Raw genomic sequence first — 19990 nt, forward strand, 5'->3', positions numbered from 1 at the left:
GCAAAACAAGTGTTTTTCCTGGGAAGGTGAGGCCTTGTGAAGGCTAGAGCTGCTTGGGTGGTATTCGTATGGTATAAAGTGCTCTGGGTTCTGGTTAGAATCGAGTTGAGGGCTTCCAGTCATTCAGGTTGGACACTGTACAACGACCCCACACTGTAATCAGTGCAGATTTGTAAGTGTATTACAACAGTGTGCCAGTAGATGACAGTAAAGTGTCTTGAGGACAGGATACGTTATGGCTTATCCTTGGAAGACTGTTCATTTACCCAGTTAGCAAACATTCGTTAAACATGTGCCTTGTGCCCTGGCACTCTGTGCCAGACTCCGAATTCATTGAGCACTGACACACAGTATCAGGTTTCCAGGAGCTTGTAGACTAGGTGTATTGGGGCAGGGTACAGACAAACACTGTGCCATTACAACATGGACTGATGCATCCTGTAAAGTACAAGATGCTGTGGGAGCCCCAAGGAGGAACACCTAACCCAGCCTCATTAGGGGGGCACTTTCAAGGAAAACTTGATAAAGGAGGTGAGCGAGGATCTTGGAGGCAGCCAGGCAGAGAAGAGCAAGAAGCCATCCTAAGCAGAGAGAACAGCGGGTGCAAAGGCTCAGTGGTATAAAGTGTAGGACATGGCTAGGGAGTTGCAGGAAGTTGAGTGTGTCCGTGAGGTGGATAGAAAACTGGAGGAGAAATGGCCAATGTCAGCAGGGTCCTGCTGAATCCTGAAAATCTTGAAGCACAAGATCTAACTCACTGGTGCCACTTAGAGTTTTTATGTATCTTTGAACAGGGACTTCTCCATCTGGAATGTGTGGGGACTGATCCCTGCCCTACCTAGTAGGGTCTAATAGGAGGAGGGATATGAAGGTACTAGCAGGCCTTATATACCAACGATGTCTATTTATTATTATCATCATCACTCATCGCTCATTGCACTGATGGAACAGATCAAAAGGAGGTGAATCACATTTCTGTTTCGTAACCTCCATGAGGGTACAGAGAAAACACTCAATATTTCTTTGTTGTTGTTGATTCTGTTTTAGGCCCTGGGCTGTACACATTGGAGCTTACTATGTGCAGGAACTGTTCTCAGTGCTTTATACATCTTGTCTCAGTTAATCTTTACAACAATGCTGTGAGATAGTTACTGTTACTAACCCTACTTCCCAAATGTGGAAACTCAGGCACATGGAGGTTGAGTGAGTTACCCAAGGTTTCACAGTGAGTGAGTGGTAGAGCTGAGAGTCCATCCATGTGGTTGCCCTGAGTCTACTACCCTCTGTTGCCTTGTTGCATAGAGGATGAGGTGAATTGATCACTACAGGCTTGGCTGCAGATGTTATCACCGCTTGGCAAATGAGAAGACCATGTCCTAGAGGGGTTAAGTACCTTGGCTTAGAACATGTGGCGAGTGAGTTGTATGGCTCAGACTTTGCCCAAACCATGCTTTTTCCAGTATACCAGTGATTGTTCTCATTAGTTACTATTATGAGGTCCCAGGCCCACCTAGTACATCTTTTAAACCTAAGCTAGGGGGAACTTTGCCTTGAGCCACACAGCCTTGACTAGCTGTACCCCTTCTGACAGCAAAGGAGGGCCCTGTGCCAGGACCCCACAAATTGCACCCTTATACCATGCAGTGGATACAAAGAACCCTAGAATTCTTTGCCCAAAGGGACCCTGGCCCAATTCCATGCCCTGTGTAGGCCAGTTCCCTGGTCCATCCTTGGAAGGCATGGCCAAGGAAGAATGGTGGATGGGGGAATGAGTGAGGAGATGGAGTGTGGCCTGTGGGCTGAGCTATCCATGAGCCTGCACAAGAAGCCCAGGTGATTCAGGATTGAGAGGAGGGTGGGAGGAGAATCAGGGAAGACTGTAGGAACCAAGAGGAGGCAGTCCCCATGCCGCCTGGCTCTGGGTAGAACTCTAACAATTCCAAGAAGTTGAAGTTCTGACCCCTCCAGATCATGATGAAGTTGTCTTTGTCAAGGAAGGAAGACAGGCATGTTTTATTTAAATGTTTGCTAGCTTTGTTTATCAATTGTAAATATTAGACATATGATGCACAGGTGTCCATTTGTTCTCTTGCCCCAGGCCCCCACAGATATGAGAGGTGGACTTATCCCAGTGTCTGAAGTTTGCAGACACTACCTTTAAGGATTCGTGATAAAATTCACAAACTATGTGGAAAGGTTCCCTTTGTATGAGCCTCACTACACATTTTGTCAAACACCAGGTCTGGGAGAGATAACAAAACCATCCTTTCAAGTCACAACAAGTCACAACAGCTCCTATACCACTAAAGTTTTGCATGTCTAAGCCTGTCAACCTAGTAAGAAAAAATTATCTTAATATTAGAGCTATCAGTCAACGATTTGGGCAGTCTTGGAAAGAGGTGAACTCCACTGGCATTGCCTAAGTGTAGATAGAGACTCTTTGGAAGCAAACAGACTGAAGCTTGGTCAGAGAATCTGTAGGAAGGATTCTTTTTTTCACAAATGGAAGGCTGAAAAAATAGATGGTAACATGGATGTTCCAGGAAAAAGAATAGAGGAAACTAAGAAGATTCTTGGATGTACTACTTACAAATTATTGATTAGAACTCAGTCACATGGCCACCCCTAGCTGAATGGAGAGTTAGGATATTCATTCTTGTGTGTGTGTGTCCCAATCTGTAAACTCTCTTATTGTGGGGAAGAGGAGAATGGGTATTGGAACAAAAAGCTGTCTCTGCCCCAGAAAGGTTTATGGAAATGCTTAACACAGTGCTCGGTTTACAGCAAGTGACTAAGAACTATTAGTTTCTCCATACCAAAAATCCAAAAGAGCAAATGGAAACTTTTATTACTTTTGCCTTGTGTGTGGGAGGACATCTAAACCCAGAGTACCCCAACATTTGCTGCTTTTTTTCAGGGTTGAGCAAAAACATAGATGTGGAATTAGAAGTCCAGGACTCTAGTCCCTCAGGCAAAATATTTCGTTTCTCTGGGTTTCAGTTTTCTTTTTTATAGGATGGAAATAATAATGCCTTCTTCATGGTGGTGGTTGTAAGCATTAAATGAGAAAGGCTATATAGGCTCAAGCCTACAGCACAGTTTCTGGCACAGAATAAATACTCAACAAGTAGGTTTTTTTCCCCATCTATCTCCACTCATTTATTCATCCAGCAAATATTAATTGAGCTCCTACTCTGTGTTAAGCACTCTGGTAGGTATTGGGAGTATTTGTGCCTTACTCTAAGTAGTTGTGTTATAGTTTAGTGACACACAGGCATTAAACACAGTTACCAATTATAACTAACTGTAATTTTAATAAGTACTATGAAAGAAGAGTATGAAAAGAAAGTCTATATGAGAAGAGAGAGGAAGGGGGCCAAGATTATGGTGCTTACTGAGAAAAATGGGCATTTGGATAGATTTGGGAAATAACTAGAATGTAGAATCAATGGAGATAGGGAGAGAGAAAGGGGTAACAAGAATGATGTCTATGTTTCTGCATTGAGCAATGGGTAGATGGGATGCTATTTACTGATAATGAGAAGATAGAAGTAGGGATATAGAAGAAAGATGATGGATGGATGGATGGATGGATGGATGGATGGATGGATGGATGGATAAAAGGACAGATGAGGGCTGCTTCATTGGACAGATGGACAAATGGAGGAATGGGTGGATGGATAGATAATTTATGGAGTATGTAGAGTATAACTCAATACAATAATAAAATAATTCTGCATTATTTACTTTTGTAGGATTCTGTATGTATCTCATTTAATCTTTAAAATAGCCCTTAGAAATAAGTCACACAGATATTATCTTCCTTCTACAGATTATAAAATTGAAACAGGGTTGCCAAGTAGAAACAGAACCTGAGTCTCCAATCTTCCCATCCAGTATTCTTTCTCCTCTTGCACATAGTATATACAAATAATTAGAAAATCATAGTATATACAAATAATTAGAAAATACAAATAATTAGACAATAATTAGAAAAATAATTAGAAAAGTAGTCAAGGTGGGAGGAAAGAGCATGAAGTTACAAATGTGTCTGACATGTGCCCCTGGGGGTAAGGATTTTGAGAGAAGGGAGAAAATAATAAAGCAGTCTGCATCCTTACTCAGTAGTTTTCTTCCTCTCTTTAACAGGGCCAAATACTTTCATGGAAAGAAGGTGAATGGAGAGATTGAAATCCGAGTGGAGCAGGTAGGTTGGAGCTGGGTCTTTCGTGCTGTCACCCTGATGTTTTCCACAGCATGAGCCATTCCCAGGAGCAGCCTTGATCCTCATCTTATGTGGCTACCATGAGCCAAGATTACTAGAAAATCCAGGCTTATTCCTGGGAATTTTATTACATTTCTTTAGTTTAATGTTTTTTTGTTTTTTTGTTTTTTTTTTTAGCATCATAACCTTTCTTCAGAGGAAATCTCAAGTAGGAGCCCATTCTACAAACTAGAGACAAGTAGATGTTCTCTGACTAGATGGGCATGGGGAACCCAAAAGTCTGTCTGCTCCATCCTGCTCCACCTTCCCTATTCTCCCCATGGCCCCCAAGGCATCTCCTTGGAACCAGTTGGACTAGGGAACACAGTGGGTTTGAATCCCAGCTCTCTCATTTAATAGGTAATGGGCAGGTGACTTACTCGCTCTGTGCCTCAATTTTCTTGTATCGTTGTTGTTGGGATTAGATGATTTAAAACCTCAAAAGAGGCTAGAATTATGAATACTGACTCTTGTTGTTACTGTTAATATCAGCATCCAGGTACCTCATTTTATGGGGAAAGAAATACAGACTTGTTGAAGGCTATATAGGAAGTCAGTGGCAGAATTAGGACTAGAACTTGTGGTCTCCAGATCTAGGGCTCCTTCCGTTCATTCAGTGAACACTTGTTGGGGGCCTACTAAATGGCCACGCATGGTGCTCAGCCTTAGGAGAGCACATCAGAGCATGGGCTCTGGAGCCAGAGTCGAGGTTTGAATCCTGGTGCCACCCCTTGGTTGAGCAGTATTTAAGCTCTCTTCAACTCTGTTTATCTGTACAACTGATTGTTGTACAGCACCAATTTCATTGGTGTAACTCATTGGTGTAATAGCACCAATTTCATAGGGTGACTATGAGGATCAAATGAGTTAGTCCATGAAAAGTACTTGGAACAGCGCCTGGCACATACTGGGCACTTAGTAAATGTTATTCATTTATCATCGTCATAGCATCATCATCATCAAAGACAAATTGTTAATAAGATAGACAAGGTCTCTACTATAAGATGAACTCAGAAAAGTGCAATAAGAAAATAGAGGGGTGTGACATTTTCAGCATTCTTTGAGTTTGGTGTGTTGGAGGAACAGAAAACCTTTCTGAGCATCCAATTTGAGTTGGCTTAGTATTAAAACACCTTAAACTTGAATTTCAATTTGATCTTGTGGCTTTCAAGTCAGTCCAATGTCTACTGGTTTTCCTTCCATGGCAAAGAGCAGGTTATTTTTGTTCACTTAACAAATATTTGTCAAACGTCTGTCTACTACGCTAGCTAGCTAACATGGGGAATAAGGATATAGAGACAGAGGCTCTGTCCCCAAAATTTTGTGGTCTAGGAAGGGAGGCAAGATAAGTCTTCACAGAACCTCATTACAAGTGAAATCCAAGAAAGAGAGGTCCAAATTTGGTGCTATGGGCAGCAGAGACCACAACTAATTGAGGGAGTCAGGCTGGCTCTGAGGAGAGGGTGGTATTTGGAGGGCATCTTAAAGGATGGGTAGGATTTCCACAAGTGGAGGTGACAACATGAAGAGTACATGAGAAGGAAGCAGTGTGAGCAATTTTAAGGAGGCTGGAAGTACAGGTTATGGGATGGTAGGAGTCTAGTTTGGTTGACTTCAAAATAGGACACATCAGGGGCGCCTGGGTGGCTCAGTCGGTTGAGCGCCGACTTCGGCTCAGGTCACGATCTCGCGGTCGGTGAGTTCGAGCCCCGCATCGGGCCCCTGTGCTGACAGCTCAGAGCCCGGAGCCTGTTTCAATTCTGTGTCTCCCTCTCTCTGACCCTCCCCCATTCATGCTCTGTCTCTCTCTGTCTCAAAAATAAATAAACGTTAAAAAAAAAAAATTAAAAAAAAAAAAAAATAGGACACATCATCTTCCCCTAGCCCCAACCTACTTGTCCTCCCAAGTTCCGTCTCTCAATAAAGAGTGGCACCCTCTAACCTTCCACATTAGCCAGAAGCCTGTACATTCTCCTAGGTGCCTCCCCTCCCTCTGCCACTACACCTATTCAGGGACCAGAACCTGTTGACTCCACAACCCTGTCTCCAGTCCATCTACTTCTTTCCATCCTTACTATCTAGATCCTTGGCTGAACCATCATCAACTCTCATCCAGTCTACCTAATCAATAGCCTTCTAATTCTATCTTTTCACCCACTTCCCATTTATTTTTAGTATTAAAGCCAGAGTGATCTTTCTAAACAAGCAAATAGATTCTTTAAAGTGTTCACTTTTAAATCTCTTCCTCAAAGACTCCTTCTCTGAGCCCTCACACCTGGATCTAGATCGGCTAACCTGGTTATTCCCTATCATAACATCCAACTTGGCCTTCCTAGCCCTTATCCATATATTTAGGTGTGGGATGATTTGCATGAGTGTAGGGACAATGACTGTTTGGAACTCTCTTTGTTAAGTAGCACAGGGCCTGGCACATTCTAGAACTGAAGAAATATTTGCAGAATGAATAACTGATAGATTCCACAGATTCCAGGCTGCTTGTCAGTTTCCAAGGGAGATAAATCACTGTTTCTTAATCTTCTCTCAAAAATCTGGGTTTTCCATAAACCATCTGGTAAACGCTCAGTTGCCAATTCAGCTAGCCCTGTCTCCTCCCATTTGTGAAAACCCCAGAAGCATGTTTTAATTTTACCCACTTATCTCAGTGATGCCCCTAGACCCACTTATGGGTACAAAATCTATGAGTAGGAGTCATCAGGAGCATCATTGAGAATTGCCCTAAGAATAACTCACTCAGGGGCTCTGGGGACACTCAGCCAATCAATGAAGGCTACAATCATTCTGGAAAATGTTGGCTAATTTAGAGTCATCCTGATTTCCAGCCATCCCCCTCCATAGAAGCCGGAAGGGAAATTAGCCAGGCGACCAAATAGCAGGTTATTTGGGCATTTTTTCCCTGAAAGACATGCCTTCCTAAACCCATCTTAGAGTCTGAATTGTTTGCCTTTTTCATCTGGATGAATAGGTGGGACACATAAGCAACCCCCCAGGAATCTCACATGTATCCTCTCGCACTTGGGAAAAGTCTTAGGATGGAAGGCACTGTTTAGTCTGAGCTGGCCTCACATTTTGGAAGTCTGTCTCCCAACGAAGGGCCAAATTAACCAGATAATTGCACTGTCTGGGTTTTGCTGGACAGAGCAAATGAGTTAGTTGTGGTTGGCCTAGAGGAAGCCTCCGCCCCTTCTCTCCACCCTCTTCCCCCCAGTTCAAAAATTGCTTGCCTCAGCTCTTGCAGAGCCACGAATCAAGAAACTCTGAGGAGGCCAAAGGGGGGACTGCATCATGTTGCATTCTATTACCCAGAATGCCCTATTGACTCTGTGGGGCTTCACAGCAGTGTCCTCAGAAGGTCTGAGACGTTCCAGCCAGGGTGCCGGCATGTCAAATTCTCCTCTATTTATATTTGAGGCAAAGGGTCTTTTTCTCCACAGGTACAAGTTACCCCTCTGTGGGACTAAGCAATGAGGTTGATGAATGGATTAATATCAAACAGACTCAGTTCTGAGAAATTAGCAGACTAGGACTTGGTGGGACAGAGCCGTGGGTTTCATTCCTTTCTAATAAAAAAAGGCTGCAATTACAATGGTGAGACTTTCCTCCATGATAATAGAGGTACCAAGGCATAAGGAATGCCAATGTCTGCTCTAGCAGATGGAAAGAAAGGCAAGAGAAGGTAAAGAATCTGCCCTTGACTCTAGTGAAGGAAGCTGGACAAAGCCACACATTTACATACGAATGCCAGTGGCTCCCTTTGAGTCCTGCCTTTGTGTGATGTAGGAGTTGGGATGGGGTTAGGTGGATGTGTGTGGATCCCAGAAAAGGCTCTTGATTCAAGTCCTGTTCATCTTCTGCTCTTCATATATTTCCTCAACTCAAATGTCTTATGGAAGCAAAGGTGGGATTTTTCTCTTAAAATAGTTTAAACACTCAACACCATCATGTATATATTTTGCATACCCACGTCAGCCTTCCATCCACAGTTCTTTATGGGACAACCTTTCTTCGAATGGACCTTTGCTGTAGAGATTAACTGTAAAGACCATGTGACATTTCAAGAAATGATTATCAACAAGATAGAGAAATGAAGGTTGAATGTTAATTCAGATTGGTGAGTTGGGAACAGGCTGAACAGTACCCGGACTAGGAAATGATTACTTGGTAGAGATACACCTTGAGAGAAATACATGTAATGGCTTGCTTAAGGGCTGTGCCCTTGGCTTTGTTCTGTTCCTTAATAGAGACTTATCAAATTACATTTGCTGATGGCTTGAAGCTGAATGAGAGAGAGAATATGCTATATTAAATTAGATACAATCAAATTTCATATTGAAAACATGGAGTTTTCCCTATGGAAAGACTCAGCGGAAGAAGAACAAGACTAGAAAGACTTAGCTTACTAAAATCACGTGAGGAAAGGAAAGACCTAAGATTTGAACAAATTCTTAATATTTGTGGAAGAAGTATAGAGTGGAGGTTAAGACTGGCTTCAGGGTGGATCTCAGCTGTCTGGAGATGAATCTCAGCTCTACAGTATTTTAGTTGTTGACCTTCTATTTGTAACATCTCTATGCATGTTTCCTCATCTGAAAAATGAGGATAATAATATCTGCCCCCTAGAGTTTTTGTGTGGATTAAATGAGTCCGTGTAAATTACAAACTTAGCGTGGTTTCTGGCACATATATTAGGTTCTCGATAAACTACAGCTAATGGTTGCTGCTCCCCCAAAACCTGATGCTACTTCAGGCTACATTATCAAAGTACAGCATTTAGAACCCAGGAAGGCGATGGTACATAAGCACACATACGCACATACGCACACGCTCTTTCACACACGGCACATGCACACCCTGTCTCTGTCACAATACACTCTGTGACACACTCACACGTGCATGCACACACATACACACATGCAGATACTATGCTAGTCAGACTCTAGTGACAGATCCCATTTTGGTGTCACACCATAAGGAGGTATTCCATGGAATACCTTCTGAGGAGAGTGATTGGTGTAAGTGGAGTCTGACATCCCTGAGCAAAGTGGACCTGGAGACGTTTAGTGCAGAGGCAGAGCAGGCTTTGGTAGGATCCCATTTGCTTGCTCTGTGCAGAGTATCTGTCATCTGAAGGAGTAGGTGAGATAGTAAGTTACTGTATGTTGAATACTTGCAAGGTAAGGCTGAATGCTTTTCATTGTTGGGATGACACTGTCATTGCCTCCATCTTACAGAAACTGAGGCTCAAAGGGAATAAGTAGCTTTCCCAAGGTTGCCCGACTTTTAATTGGCAGGATCCTGTCTTTGAACCCAGGCAGCCTGACTTCGGGGCCCTCCTACTGTCTATTACATTTTTCTGCCAGTGTGCAGATGTCAAGGGCAATAACCAGATATGTTGGTTAAGTCACTTCACATGCATAACCTTATTTCATTCTCACCACCACCCTTTGAGATGGCTGCTATGAATGGCTCCCCCATTTGGCAGATGAAGAAAGTGAGGCTCAGAAAGGTTAAACACCCTGTTTGAAATGAGTGATAAAGGAGGAATTTGAACCCAGGCTTCATGTGCAGGTGTGCTGAAAAACCACCCTAGATTCTCTCGCTAGGATTAGAGTTCAGTCTAATAGTACAATTCTACAAGAACATGGATTTCAACTTGCTCTAAACAGAAACTATTAATCAGTAGAGTAATGATGACTGGGCCATGCCCCTTGGGTAGGTGGGGAGTTCCAGCAGAAACTGGGTGGTTATTGTTGGGAATATTTCACAGGAAATTTATGTACCTACTAGGAGATGAACCTTTATTATTTTTCTCTTTTATTTATATTTTGGGTAAAGGTAATATATACATATAGCCAAAAATTGAAAAGGTAAAAAATGGTATCTGATAAAAAGTCTACCTCCAACCTTGCCCCTACTAATCTGTTTTCTTTAGCCATTATTAACCAGTTCATTTAGCCACTAGTTTCTTGGGCAACTATCTGTTTTTTTCCAAAGTTTATTTTTTTTATTTTGAGAGAGAGAAAAAGCATGAGTTAAGGAGGGACAGAGAGACAGAGAGGGAGAGAGAGAGAATCCCAAGCAAGCTCCGTGTTGTCAGCATAGCCTCCAATGCGGGGCTTGAACCCACAAACCATGAGATCATAACCTGAGCCAAAGTCAGATGAGATTTTAATTTTTTTTTTTAATGTTTATTTATTTTTGAGACAGAGAGAGACAGATCATGAATGGGGGAGGGGCAGAGAGAGAGGGAGACACAGAATTGGAAGCAGGCTCCAGGCTCTGAGCCATCGGCCCAGAGCCCCACGCGGGGCTCAAACTCACGGACCGCGAGATCGTGACCTGAGCTGAAGTCGGACGCTTAACCGACTGAGCCACCCAGGCGCCCCTCAGATGAGATTTTAAATGCAATGATCAAATATACATATATGTGTATTTTCCTTTGTTTTTCATAAATAGCAGTTTGTTCAAAAAACATTAACCACTATAGATATTTCAGAAGAAAATTTAATGGGAGGATTGATTCCAAATGGTTCAAAAGGGAAAATCATATCCAGAGCCACAACAGCCCTGCATTCACTGCTGCTGTTGTCACTACCACTATGGCCAGTGGAGAACCCAGAGCCTGTGCTCCCACTGATGCCGTAGGAATTGCCACCAACCTGCTGTATCTGCTGAGGCTGTTGGGGAAGCTTTCATAACTACCACCAGAAGCAGAATGATTGCTACCTCCTTCCTAACTTCAACTCTTGCATAAATGGCTCCCATTGGTAGAAATTAACTGGAACCATGTGGCAAAAGAATCTGGGAAGTATAGATTTAGGCTTTCAGCCCCCATAGTGCAGGAGACAAGGATGGGTGTGGGACTGGGTGGCAATAGACAGTGAACAATAGTCTATCCCTTTAGCTGTTCAAAGTCCACACATACTTATCTGTTCTGTTCCGTACCCTTTCTCACTTAATGTATCCGGTTGTGATTCCGCAAGAGTATGTGCAGAGCTGCCTCATTCTTGTTAATGATTGCCAAGGGTGCTGTCATATGGATATCCAATAATTTATATTTCATAATTTTACTAATACAAATAATGCCGAACTTATGTCATTTCAAACATTTGGTAGCGTACCCGTAGGATTCCTTTCTGGAAATAGAACGAGCCCCAGGAGTATTGTATGCCGTGGGTGCTGTAATGCACCTTGAGGAATAAAGGACTTTCCCCAGCTGCTGGCATTGCTACCAGAAGCCAGCTCTCAGCAGTCAGCCCTCTTTTGGAAGTGCCTCAGGTGAGGAAAGCTGACTTGTCCAAGCTCACATCTCTTTCCTGGTGGCAGCCACATTCAGTGGCTGGACAGTATGAAGACCTTGCCCATTTACCTCAGTTTGGGACAACTCCAAAGGAGTTGAAGCTCCCAGCTCAGAGCTCTTTGGTGAGATGGCAGTGCAGCCTGCCTTCTCCTTCCCCCCAGTGCTGCTTTCTTCCTCTTACTGCCCATCCAGTGATGGTGATCCTCGGAGTGTTCCCTGATGGACCTCCCATAGGCTAGTGTCTGTCTCAGAGTGTACCTCCCAGTATAAGTATACACTTACCATTATGATAGCTATTGCCAAGTTGCCCTCCATAGAAGCTGTATAGATGATCTGTAAGACCCTTCTGGTGTGGAGTTCTAGGAGTGTGATTGATCCATGGTTTCTGGGGTCCTTCATGCACAGAATGCTCTCCTGGTTTCAGCCAAGCATTGATGCTGAACTCTGAAGTGCTCCATATTTTGCTCTTCCTATTTGACCTCCTTGTGTTTGAAATTCACCAGAGCTTGGCATTTCTCTGCAGGGCCTGAGTCCGGCAGAACCCTACCCGCTCTGATCCACTAAGCCTTGTTTTGTTAACACAATCCTGCAAGATTTATTTGTTTGGCTTGGCTTACCCTGACCTCAGACGTTCTGTTTTGTATTATTGTTAAAAGCGTGCAGGTCTCCATGGAGGCCTTTTTCTTTTCAAATCTAAGAACCAGCTGGGGGAATGAAAAAAGCAGGTGGGACACTAGGGAGTATTAGCTGAAACATAACTCATTAGAGGAGCAAGCGTCTCTCTTTTTAACCATGGCATTGATTAACATGGGTGAGTTTATCACCATCCTGGCTCTACATTTAGACTCACCAATTTAAGGCCGTAGAGAAATGGAGAAACAATAGGAATGGTGATGGTGGTTAACTTTGAACATTTTCTGTATGCTGGGTGTCATGTTAAATGCTTCCTGTGCCTTAACTTATTCCACACAGTGTGCCTGTTGGTGAGGAAGCTGAGGCTCAGGGAGCTTAAATAAATTGCCCAGCCAGGTCACATAGCTTGTATGAATGTCCTGCAGCTGGGATCTGAACCTGGGTCCAGCTGACTCCAGGGTCCTGCTTCTTAACCAAAGTAGATCTATCAGAGTATATGTTGGGTCTTGAATTTGTCTTCAACGAGTTTTTTTGTATTTCCTCTCTAACCCAGGTTCCTCGAGCACGTAATCCCACCGTCCTTTCCCATTTCACCCTACTCTTTTGATCTGCTGGGTAAATTACAAATTAAGAGATGTCCTTCCAGCCACACTCTTCCTTTCCTTACTAACCTGGATGGCTCTTACTTATCATTTGATGTTTCTGGCTTATTGCTGGATAGTTCCCCTGTTAATAGTTCTGTTTGTTCGTTGTTCCCCCCGCCCCAAGAGCAAATGTTTACTATTTGTCTCTAGGTGTAGCTGTACACTTTGGACTACATGAAGTGCATATTAGCTCCAACTGGAGCCAGACCACCTGGGTTTGAATCCCAACTCTGCCACTCCCTGAGCAACCTTGAGCAACTAACTTAACTTCTCTGTGCTTCAATGTCCTCATATGTAAGATGAAAGTAATAGTAGTAATAATAGCAATCACAAGATGTACCTACAGAGTTATACAATCAAAGTAAATTACCACATGTAGGGCACTCAAAGCAGAGCCTGGCATATAGAAAGTGCTAAGCGTTAGTAGCTAGTCTTACAATCATCTTTACATTGTTAAACACATCAACAGAATGATTTCTAGGTGTCAGTCTCTGGGATTATTCAGAAATGCAGAGTATATAATCCATGCTTAAAGAAGTTTGCTGTGTAGTTGGAGGGGTGGGATAAGAAATATAAAATGTCCATGTGTATGTGTGTGTTTTTTTATTATTTACATATATGTCCAATCATATTTCCCCAAAACATAATGGCATTCAACTGGGATCTGGTGCAAACTTCTAACTTTTCCTTGATAGCAAATATCCTGGTAGAGGTGTTCAATAAATGTTGAGTAGATGTGTGAGTGAATGGGTGGTGTGGTACAATCATAGTACGGTGGGGCTAGAAAGAGACCTTGGGGATCATCTAATCCAACCTGCTTGTTTAACATCTGAGTTTCAGAGCAGGGAAGTAACTGTACACAGCACACACATCACATTATGGCTGGAGTCCAGTGTAGAGACACCAGGCTCCCGTCTCCCATGTCACCATCTTTCCTATTACATCTCCACCTGCCAGTGTTATTTTTGTCTTCCACTTTTAAGAAGCCATTAGGCCCTTCTGATGGTTTTGGTAGCAAACAAGTTAATCTCATTCTCTAGTTGTGAAGTCTGTATTTTCCACATTTACCTGCAAAAGGCCTTCCTGTGGGGGCAGCCATGTCTAGGTTGGATGCTGAGCCACAGGGGATGGCCAAAGGCGAGCCCCAAATGAGGGCCGGGGCGAGCGGATATTGAGGGGGCAGGTGGATATTGAGACTGTGGCTGCATGAGCCCTGCTGATTCTAAATACAACACAGACTGCTTTATCACTTCGCGGCCCACCTCCCTGGTTTAGCTGTACTACTCAGCTCCTTAATCAACAATGAGAAGGCAGGAGCCATGAGAATGGAAGCAAGTCGATCTTCTCATGCTGGGCAATCCAGCTCATAGTTCTGTAGCCTCTACCTACTATGTGTGGTCACTTACCCTTCCTCACTGCCACCTCCCTCCATCAATATCTCCTCTGCCCCCTGTTAGTATCATGGATGAATGAGACTCCAGTGGAAATTAAGGAGCAGTTTTGAAGGAGAACTAAATAAACCCTTTAATTTCTTGAGGGCTGTGTATTAAAACAAATACACACAACTTGACTTATCTCAACCCTCTCCTTAATTCAAGAAACACATACTGAGCACTTGCTCTGCCCTTGGTCTTAATGACAGAGCTTTCCACTCTTACAGTGGAAAGATAGACAGTGGGGGGCAGTGACTGTAATGTGTCAGAGACCTTTGCAAAGCCTAGTGAGCACAGAAGAGGGATCACCACCCTTGCCTTGGAACATTCTTAGGAAAGGCTTCACAGAGAAGCTAATACTCTGTGGGGGGTTGGGGAAAATAATTAGCTTTGTATCAGGCTGCAAAGGAGGGAGATATCAGGCCTGCCAGCTAAAGACTGCATTTTAGGGGCATCTGGGAGGCTCAGTCAATTGAGCATCTGACTCTTGATTTCAGCTCAGGTCATGATCCCAGAGTCATTGGATCAAGCTCTACATCGAGGCTCCACCCTGAGCACAGAGCCTGCTTAAGATTCTCTCTCTCAATCTCTCTCTCTCTCTCTCTCTCTCTCTCTCTCTCTCCCCCCCTCTGTCCCACTTATACACCCTGTCTCTAAAATAAAATGCTAATAATAATAATAATAATAATAATAATAGGCATGTTTTAAATCTTAGTTTGTCACAGATGGGGAAAATGACCAGACTATAGGGTGCATGAGAAGGGGGAATGGGAAATCAAGCTAGAAAAGAAGACAGAGAATAGTTTCATCAGGATGGGCTTTGTGTGGCATGGCCTACCACTGGAAATCACGTCCTAGAGTCAGTGAGGACATACTTGTTAGATTTTTAAGTCATGGAGTGATGTGATCAGGTCTTTGTTTCAGGATGAACATGCTGATAGTAGTTTGGAAGATTAGCTGGATAGGAGTGGTGGCCTGAGACTGGAAGCAGAGAAGCTCAGCTCTGGGTTGGGTGAAAAAGGCATCTTATCCTTGAATATTGTGCTTGGGGCTGAGGTTCAGGGAAAGGACTTGGTAACTATCCAGTGAATGCATGTCAGTCCCTGCCACATGGTCTTTAGCTTCATTCTGTACCTGCAACTTGCATTTGAAAGGGGAAGAGATGACCTATTTTTTCTTTAAAGCAGAGACGATGGAACCAGAACCACATGATGTGTTTGCACTGGCATCCCATAAAAGCAAGCGCTGTCAACCGCTTCTTATTCACCACCTTTGTCAGCCACTTGCTGACCCATTTCACCCCCACATTCCAGTTTACTCTCAGTCTGCCTAATCTCTGGCCTTGTGATGCCTTCGACTGCTTATGATCTCCCTCCTCTGCCCCCTCCTCCCGACTTCTGCCCCTCCTCATACCCTCTCCAGCTTTGACCTTCAGCTTTTGCTCGGCCACTCTTTACATTTACTGAGCCGGCTCTGCTGTCCTGTCTACCATTTGGGGTCTGGCCCACTCCCTGATGAGAGGACCTCCCCCTGGCTTTTCACCCTGACTCTGCCAACAGCCTCTGCCCGGATGTGCTTACACACAGGATTTCAGCCTTGCATTTTAGTAGAATCCAGGGTTATTAATTAACCCAGGGTGGAGCCTATTATGAAACATCCCAGAAAGCTGGAACAGACCAAAGGGACTTCTGAACTCGCAGCAGGGAAAAATGCCTTTTAATTGACTGGGATGACTTCACCACAAAAATCTGTCTAGCTGTTATGCTAAACTGGAAACTAATCTATTAGATTGTCTAAGGAATCTCCCAACCCGCCCTGACCAGAATCTCCTGAGGAGAGAAGCCAGGCCCGCACATAAACAGGACTTCTGCTTTGAAATGGATTCTTTTGGATCCTATCCAGACTGGCTACATTTTCCAATCCTTGAGTAAAAGAGGGGATGCTGATACCTGAGAATGAGTTCATATATCCTACCATGTCTACCTTTAAGATCACATAGGAGCTATTCTAAGGAGCTGCTTACTTTAGAATTCAGCCCAGGCTGAACCTCTCTGGGACCACTTCTCTCAGGAAGTTTAGAGTGACATGAACGAATTTCCATGGATGGTGCTGTCCTGGGCTTGGAAGGGATCAATGGGAACAGCCACTGTCTGATCCCATGCTTACATGGCATGTGTACACTAAGCACTTCATATGGATTAGTTCATTTAATCGCCATCACTTCCTGTGAAGGTAGGTATTAACATGTTTCCCCATTCTCTAGCTGAGGAAACTAAGGCTAAGAGAGGTTATAAGGGGGCACAGCTTACAAGTGGCAGAGGTGGAATTCACAGTTATCCAGATGCTATTTTAGGGGGCAAGGTGTATTACAGAGAAGTAAAGTCTGGGCAAAACGTGGTGAATTTCTTCTCATGTGTGAAGGGCTGGCTTGTGTCTGAGACTTGTTCCATGGGACTCAAGCTTGGCCTCCAAGGTCCTCTGTGAGCTAGTCGCTGCCTACCTTTCTTTCTTCATCCCCTTCATTATCTAACTTAGGCTGTAGTCCCAGAAAACCCCTGGTAGCTCCCCACCCATCCTAAAACTAACGTCTTCTGTCTACATCCCATCCATGCCTGTGCTTATGAAATCTCTCCTCCTAGGACATCCTTTCCCAAATTTTGCTGCAACGTCTTCAAGATTTAGCCTTGGCCTTGTTTCTGTTCTGCTTCCCCTGACCACCCAGGGGAGGCAGGACCAGTTGCCCCTTATCCATGCTCTCACACAAGCATTTCTACCATTTTCTACCATTACACTTACCAGATTGCTTTGAGGTTACTAGTCCACCGGCCTGTCACTCCCTTTAGAGAACATGGACAGTATGTTTATTCATTCTATAAATATGTATTGAGTGCCTACTATGTGCTAGGGCTATTGGTGGTGATTGAAAACAGATGTGGTCTCGAGGAACCTGGCTGGCTCAGTCAGTTAAGCCTCTGAATTCAGCTCAGGTCATGATATCGTGGTTCATGAGTTCGAGCCCCACATTGGACTCTGTGCTGACAGCTCAGAGCCTAGTGCCTGCTTCAGATTCTGTGTCTCCCTCTCTCTCTCTGCCCCTCCCCTTCTCACACTCTCTCTATCTTGCTCAAAAATAAATAAACATTAAAAAAATTAAAACAAAAAACACAGATGTGGTCTCTACTGGATAGAGCTTAAAATCTAATGGAGAAGACAGATACGAATCGCATAATCAGTCTCTCTCTCTCTCTCTCACACACACACACACACACACACCATAATTACAAATTGATTAGGAGCTGTGAAAGAAAGATACACAGTGTTACAGGAGCATGTGGTGGGTAGGCTACCACTGGGTACTTATTCAGGTACTTAGTAGATGCTCCAAGTACCCAGATACATAATCTGGCATCATTTCATATCTCTCTAACTTCTCTGTGGTAAGGGAAAATCAAACAGTGACAGGGAAAATATTGGATCCACCATAAGAACTTCCCCGGAGATAGACTTACCAAAATACCCTATTGTCTGGTAAATGACACAGGTAAAGCACTAGTCTGACATGAATGATACATGTAAAGCAATGATACATTACAATACAGGTATTGTATTGTATTGTATTGTAAACGTGCTTGAGTGAGCACGACGTGCCAGCCACTGTCTGAGAATTCATGTAATCTCCCCACAACCCCACCAAGGAAGTACTGATGGAAATAAGACCCGACAGGATAAGTATCCTGCTGATGGCCCCACAGCTGGTAGGCGGGAGAGCTGAGATATGGAAGCTCCAAAGATGCCCTGGAGCCCACACTGCTGACCCTACATCTCACCGCCTCTCACCCTTCTATAGAACTGGGGCTCATCAGGCACACTTCCTCACCCAAGGTCGTGGTGCTGGTGAGACAGAGAGCCAAACTATGCCCACCCTGTCTCTTCTTTTCCAAGTCTGGCTTTGGAGTTTCTAGGGGAATGGGCGCCTGGGTGGCTCAGTCAGTTAAGCATCCGATGCATGATTTTGACTTAGGTCATGATCTCACGGTTCGTGAGATTGAGCCCCATGTTGGGCTCTGTGCTCACAGCATGGAGCCTGCTTGAAATTCTCTCTCTCTCTCTCTCTCTCTCTCTCTCTCAAAATAAATAAATAAACTTAAAAAAATAAAAACAAGAATGGAGTTCCCAGGGGAAGAACTTGGCAGTGATAAGAAGGCAGCACCAGAGAGGAAGTGGAACTGAGCCTCATCTGGGGGCATCAAGGGTTGCGCTTTGTAGGTTCTGAGTGCGAATTCAAGGAAAGAAGGAAGATTAGTTACTGCAGGTCAGCTGTGTGCTCCTCGTCAGCCTCATGCTTCCTGCATGCTGCTGTATTCAGCCCTTCAGCAGTGCCTGTGGTGTGAGTCTCATTATTGTCCTGACGAGGAAACTGAGGCCAAGAGAGGTGAAGTAGGTATTTGTGTAGTTAGTGGCGGAATTGCTACTGGAACCTATATCTGCCTGTTCCAAAAGCCCATAATTTTCCCCTTAACTCACCCATTGCCCAGCCAGCCCTGGAAAAAAAGAAAAAAAAAGGCTTGCGACGTCTGGCCTAATGCAGTTTTTCAGATTGGTTTTCTTGGAGACCATGGATAGCCCATGTGGGTTTTCTGAGCTCCCTGTATCTGTGTTGTTGGTACCTTTCTTTGCTCCCTGAGCAACAACCCTGAAGTTCCCCTCATGGGCTTCTGGGTGGGTTCTTAGCCTGTTTAAGATGGAATTGAACCAGGTGACCTCCCCACCCACCCCACCTCAGGGCCTACATTCTGTCCAGACAGGGAGGAGACCGGCAGCCCACCCCTCTGGCTGCCAGGAAAAGCAAGGGAAACAGATGGGTGAATCTCCCCTGGCGGGGCCAGCCACACACCAGGAACCCTAACTTTGCATTCATTGGACAGAACCAGGTTTTGATCATTTGTCTTAATTTGCTTATTCTCGTGCAGCTGCATTGGTCTGTCTGGCTCCCTTTGCCCTCCTTGGTCCAGGCTCCTCCATGTCTGTGGGATGAAGGCCAGAGTCCTTAAGCAGCCCCATGGCTCTTCCCAATCAGGCACCGGCCTGCCTTTCTCACCACCTCTCTTTTCCTCTTTCTGCTCAGTGGTGCCCCTGAGAGTCCTTGGAGGAGCCAATATTTAATTTCGATGGTCTCTTGTTTACAGCAGCTCTTCTCTTAGGTTCCACATCTCGCTTTCCAAAAATGTGATTTCTATGAATATCTATCCATCTGTCTCTTCTTCCATTCCTATACCTTTTTATTTATGTGTTCACCTTCTCTCTAAAACCTAGGTCATGCTCCACTCCTTTTTTGTGGTCTCTAATAGTTTAGAACTAGCCTTCTTTCCCCTAAACACCTTCATGAAATTTAGTATTTCATAGTACCAATAATAGTGATAATATAAGGACTCCCATATATTAAGCATTTGCTGCATACACACACATACACACACGCATGCCTGACACTCCACCAAGATTTGCTATACATACCCTCCCTTCATCCTCACAGTGGCCTTGTAAGTTATCTATTACTATCACAGGGGAAGAAATGAGGATTCAGAGAGGCCCAGCAGAGTAGCTTTCAGTTGGCAGAGTCATGATTCAACCCCTGGTTCCCAAGCAGCCCATACCCTATTCTCCTAACTCCCACTGCAACCTCACCCCTCATTTGGGGGGA

The 19990-nt window shown here is 44.1% G+C and overlaps 1 protein-coding gene across 2 annotated transcripts in view; it reads left to right on the top strand.

Moving 5' to 3' along the window:
• SYN3 (synapsin III) overlaps nt 1-19990 on the top strand; it is a 470078-nt gene that overhangs the window by 57179 nt on the left and 392909 nt on the right. For both annotated transcript variants that reach the window (XM_058741475.1, XM_058741476.1), the window contains exon 3: nt 4150-4207. In XM_058741475.1, coding sequence (XP_058597458.1) covers nt 4150-4207 — 58 coding nt within the window. The remainder of the gene's footprint in view (nt 1-4149; nt 4208-19990) is intronic.

Source organism: Neofelis nebulosa, chromosome 8, assembly GCF_028018385.1.
Source record: "Neofelis nebulosa isolate mNeoNeb1 chromosome 8, mNeoNeb1.pri, whole genome shotgun sequence".
In the NCBI taxonomy this organism is placed as follows: domain Eukaryota; kingdom Metazoa; phylum Chordata; class Mammalia; order Carnivora; family Felidae; genus Neofelis; species Neofelis nebulosa.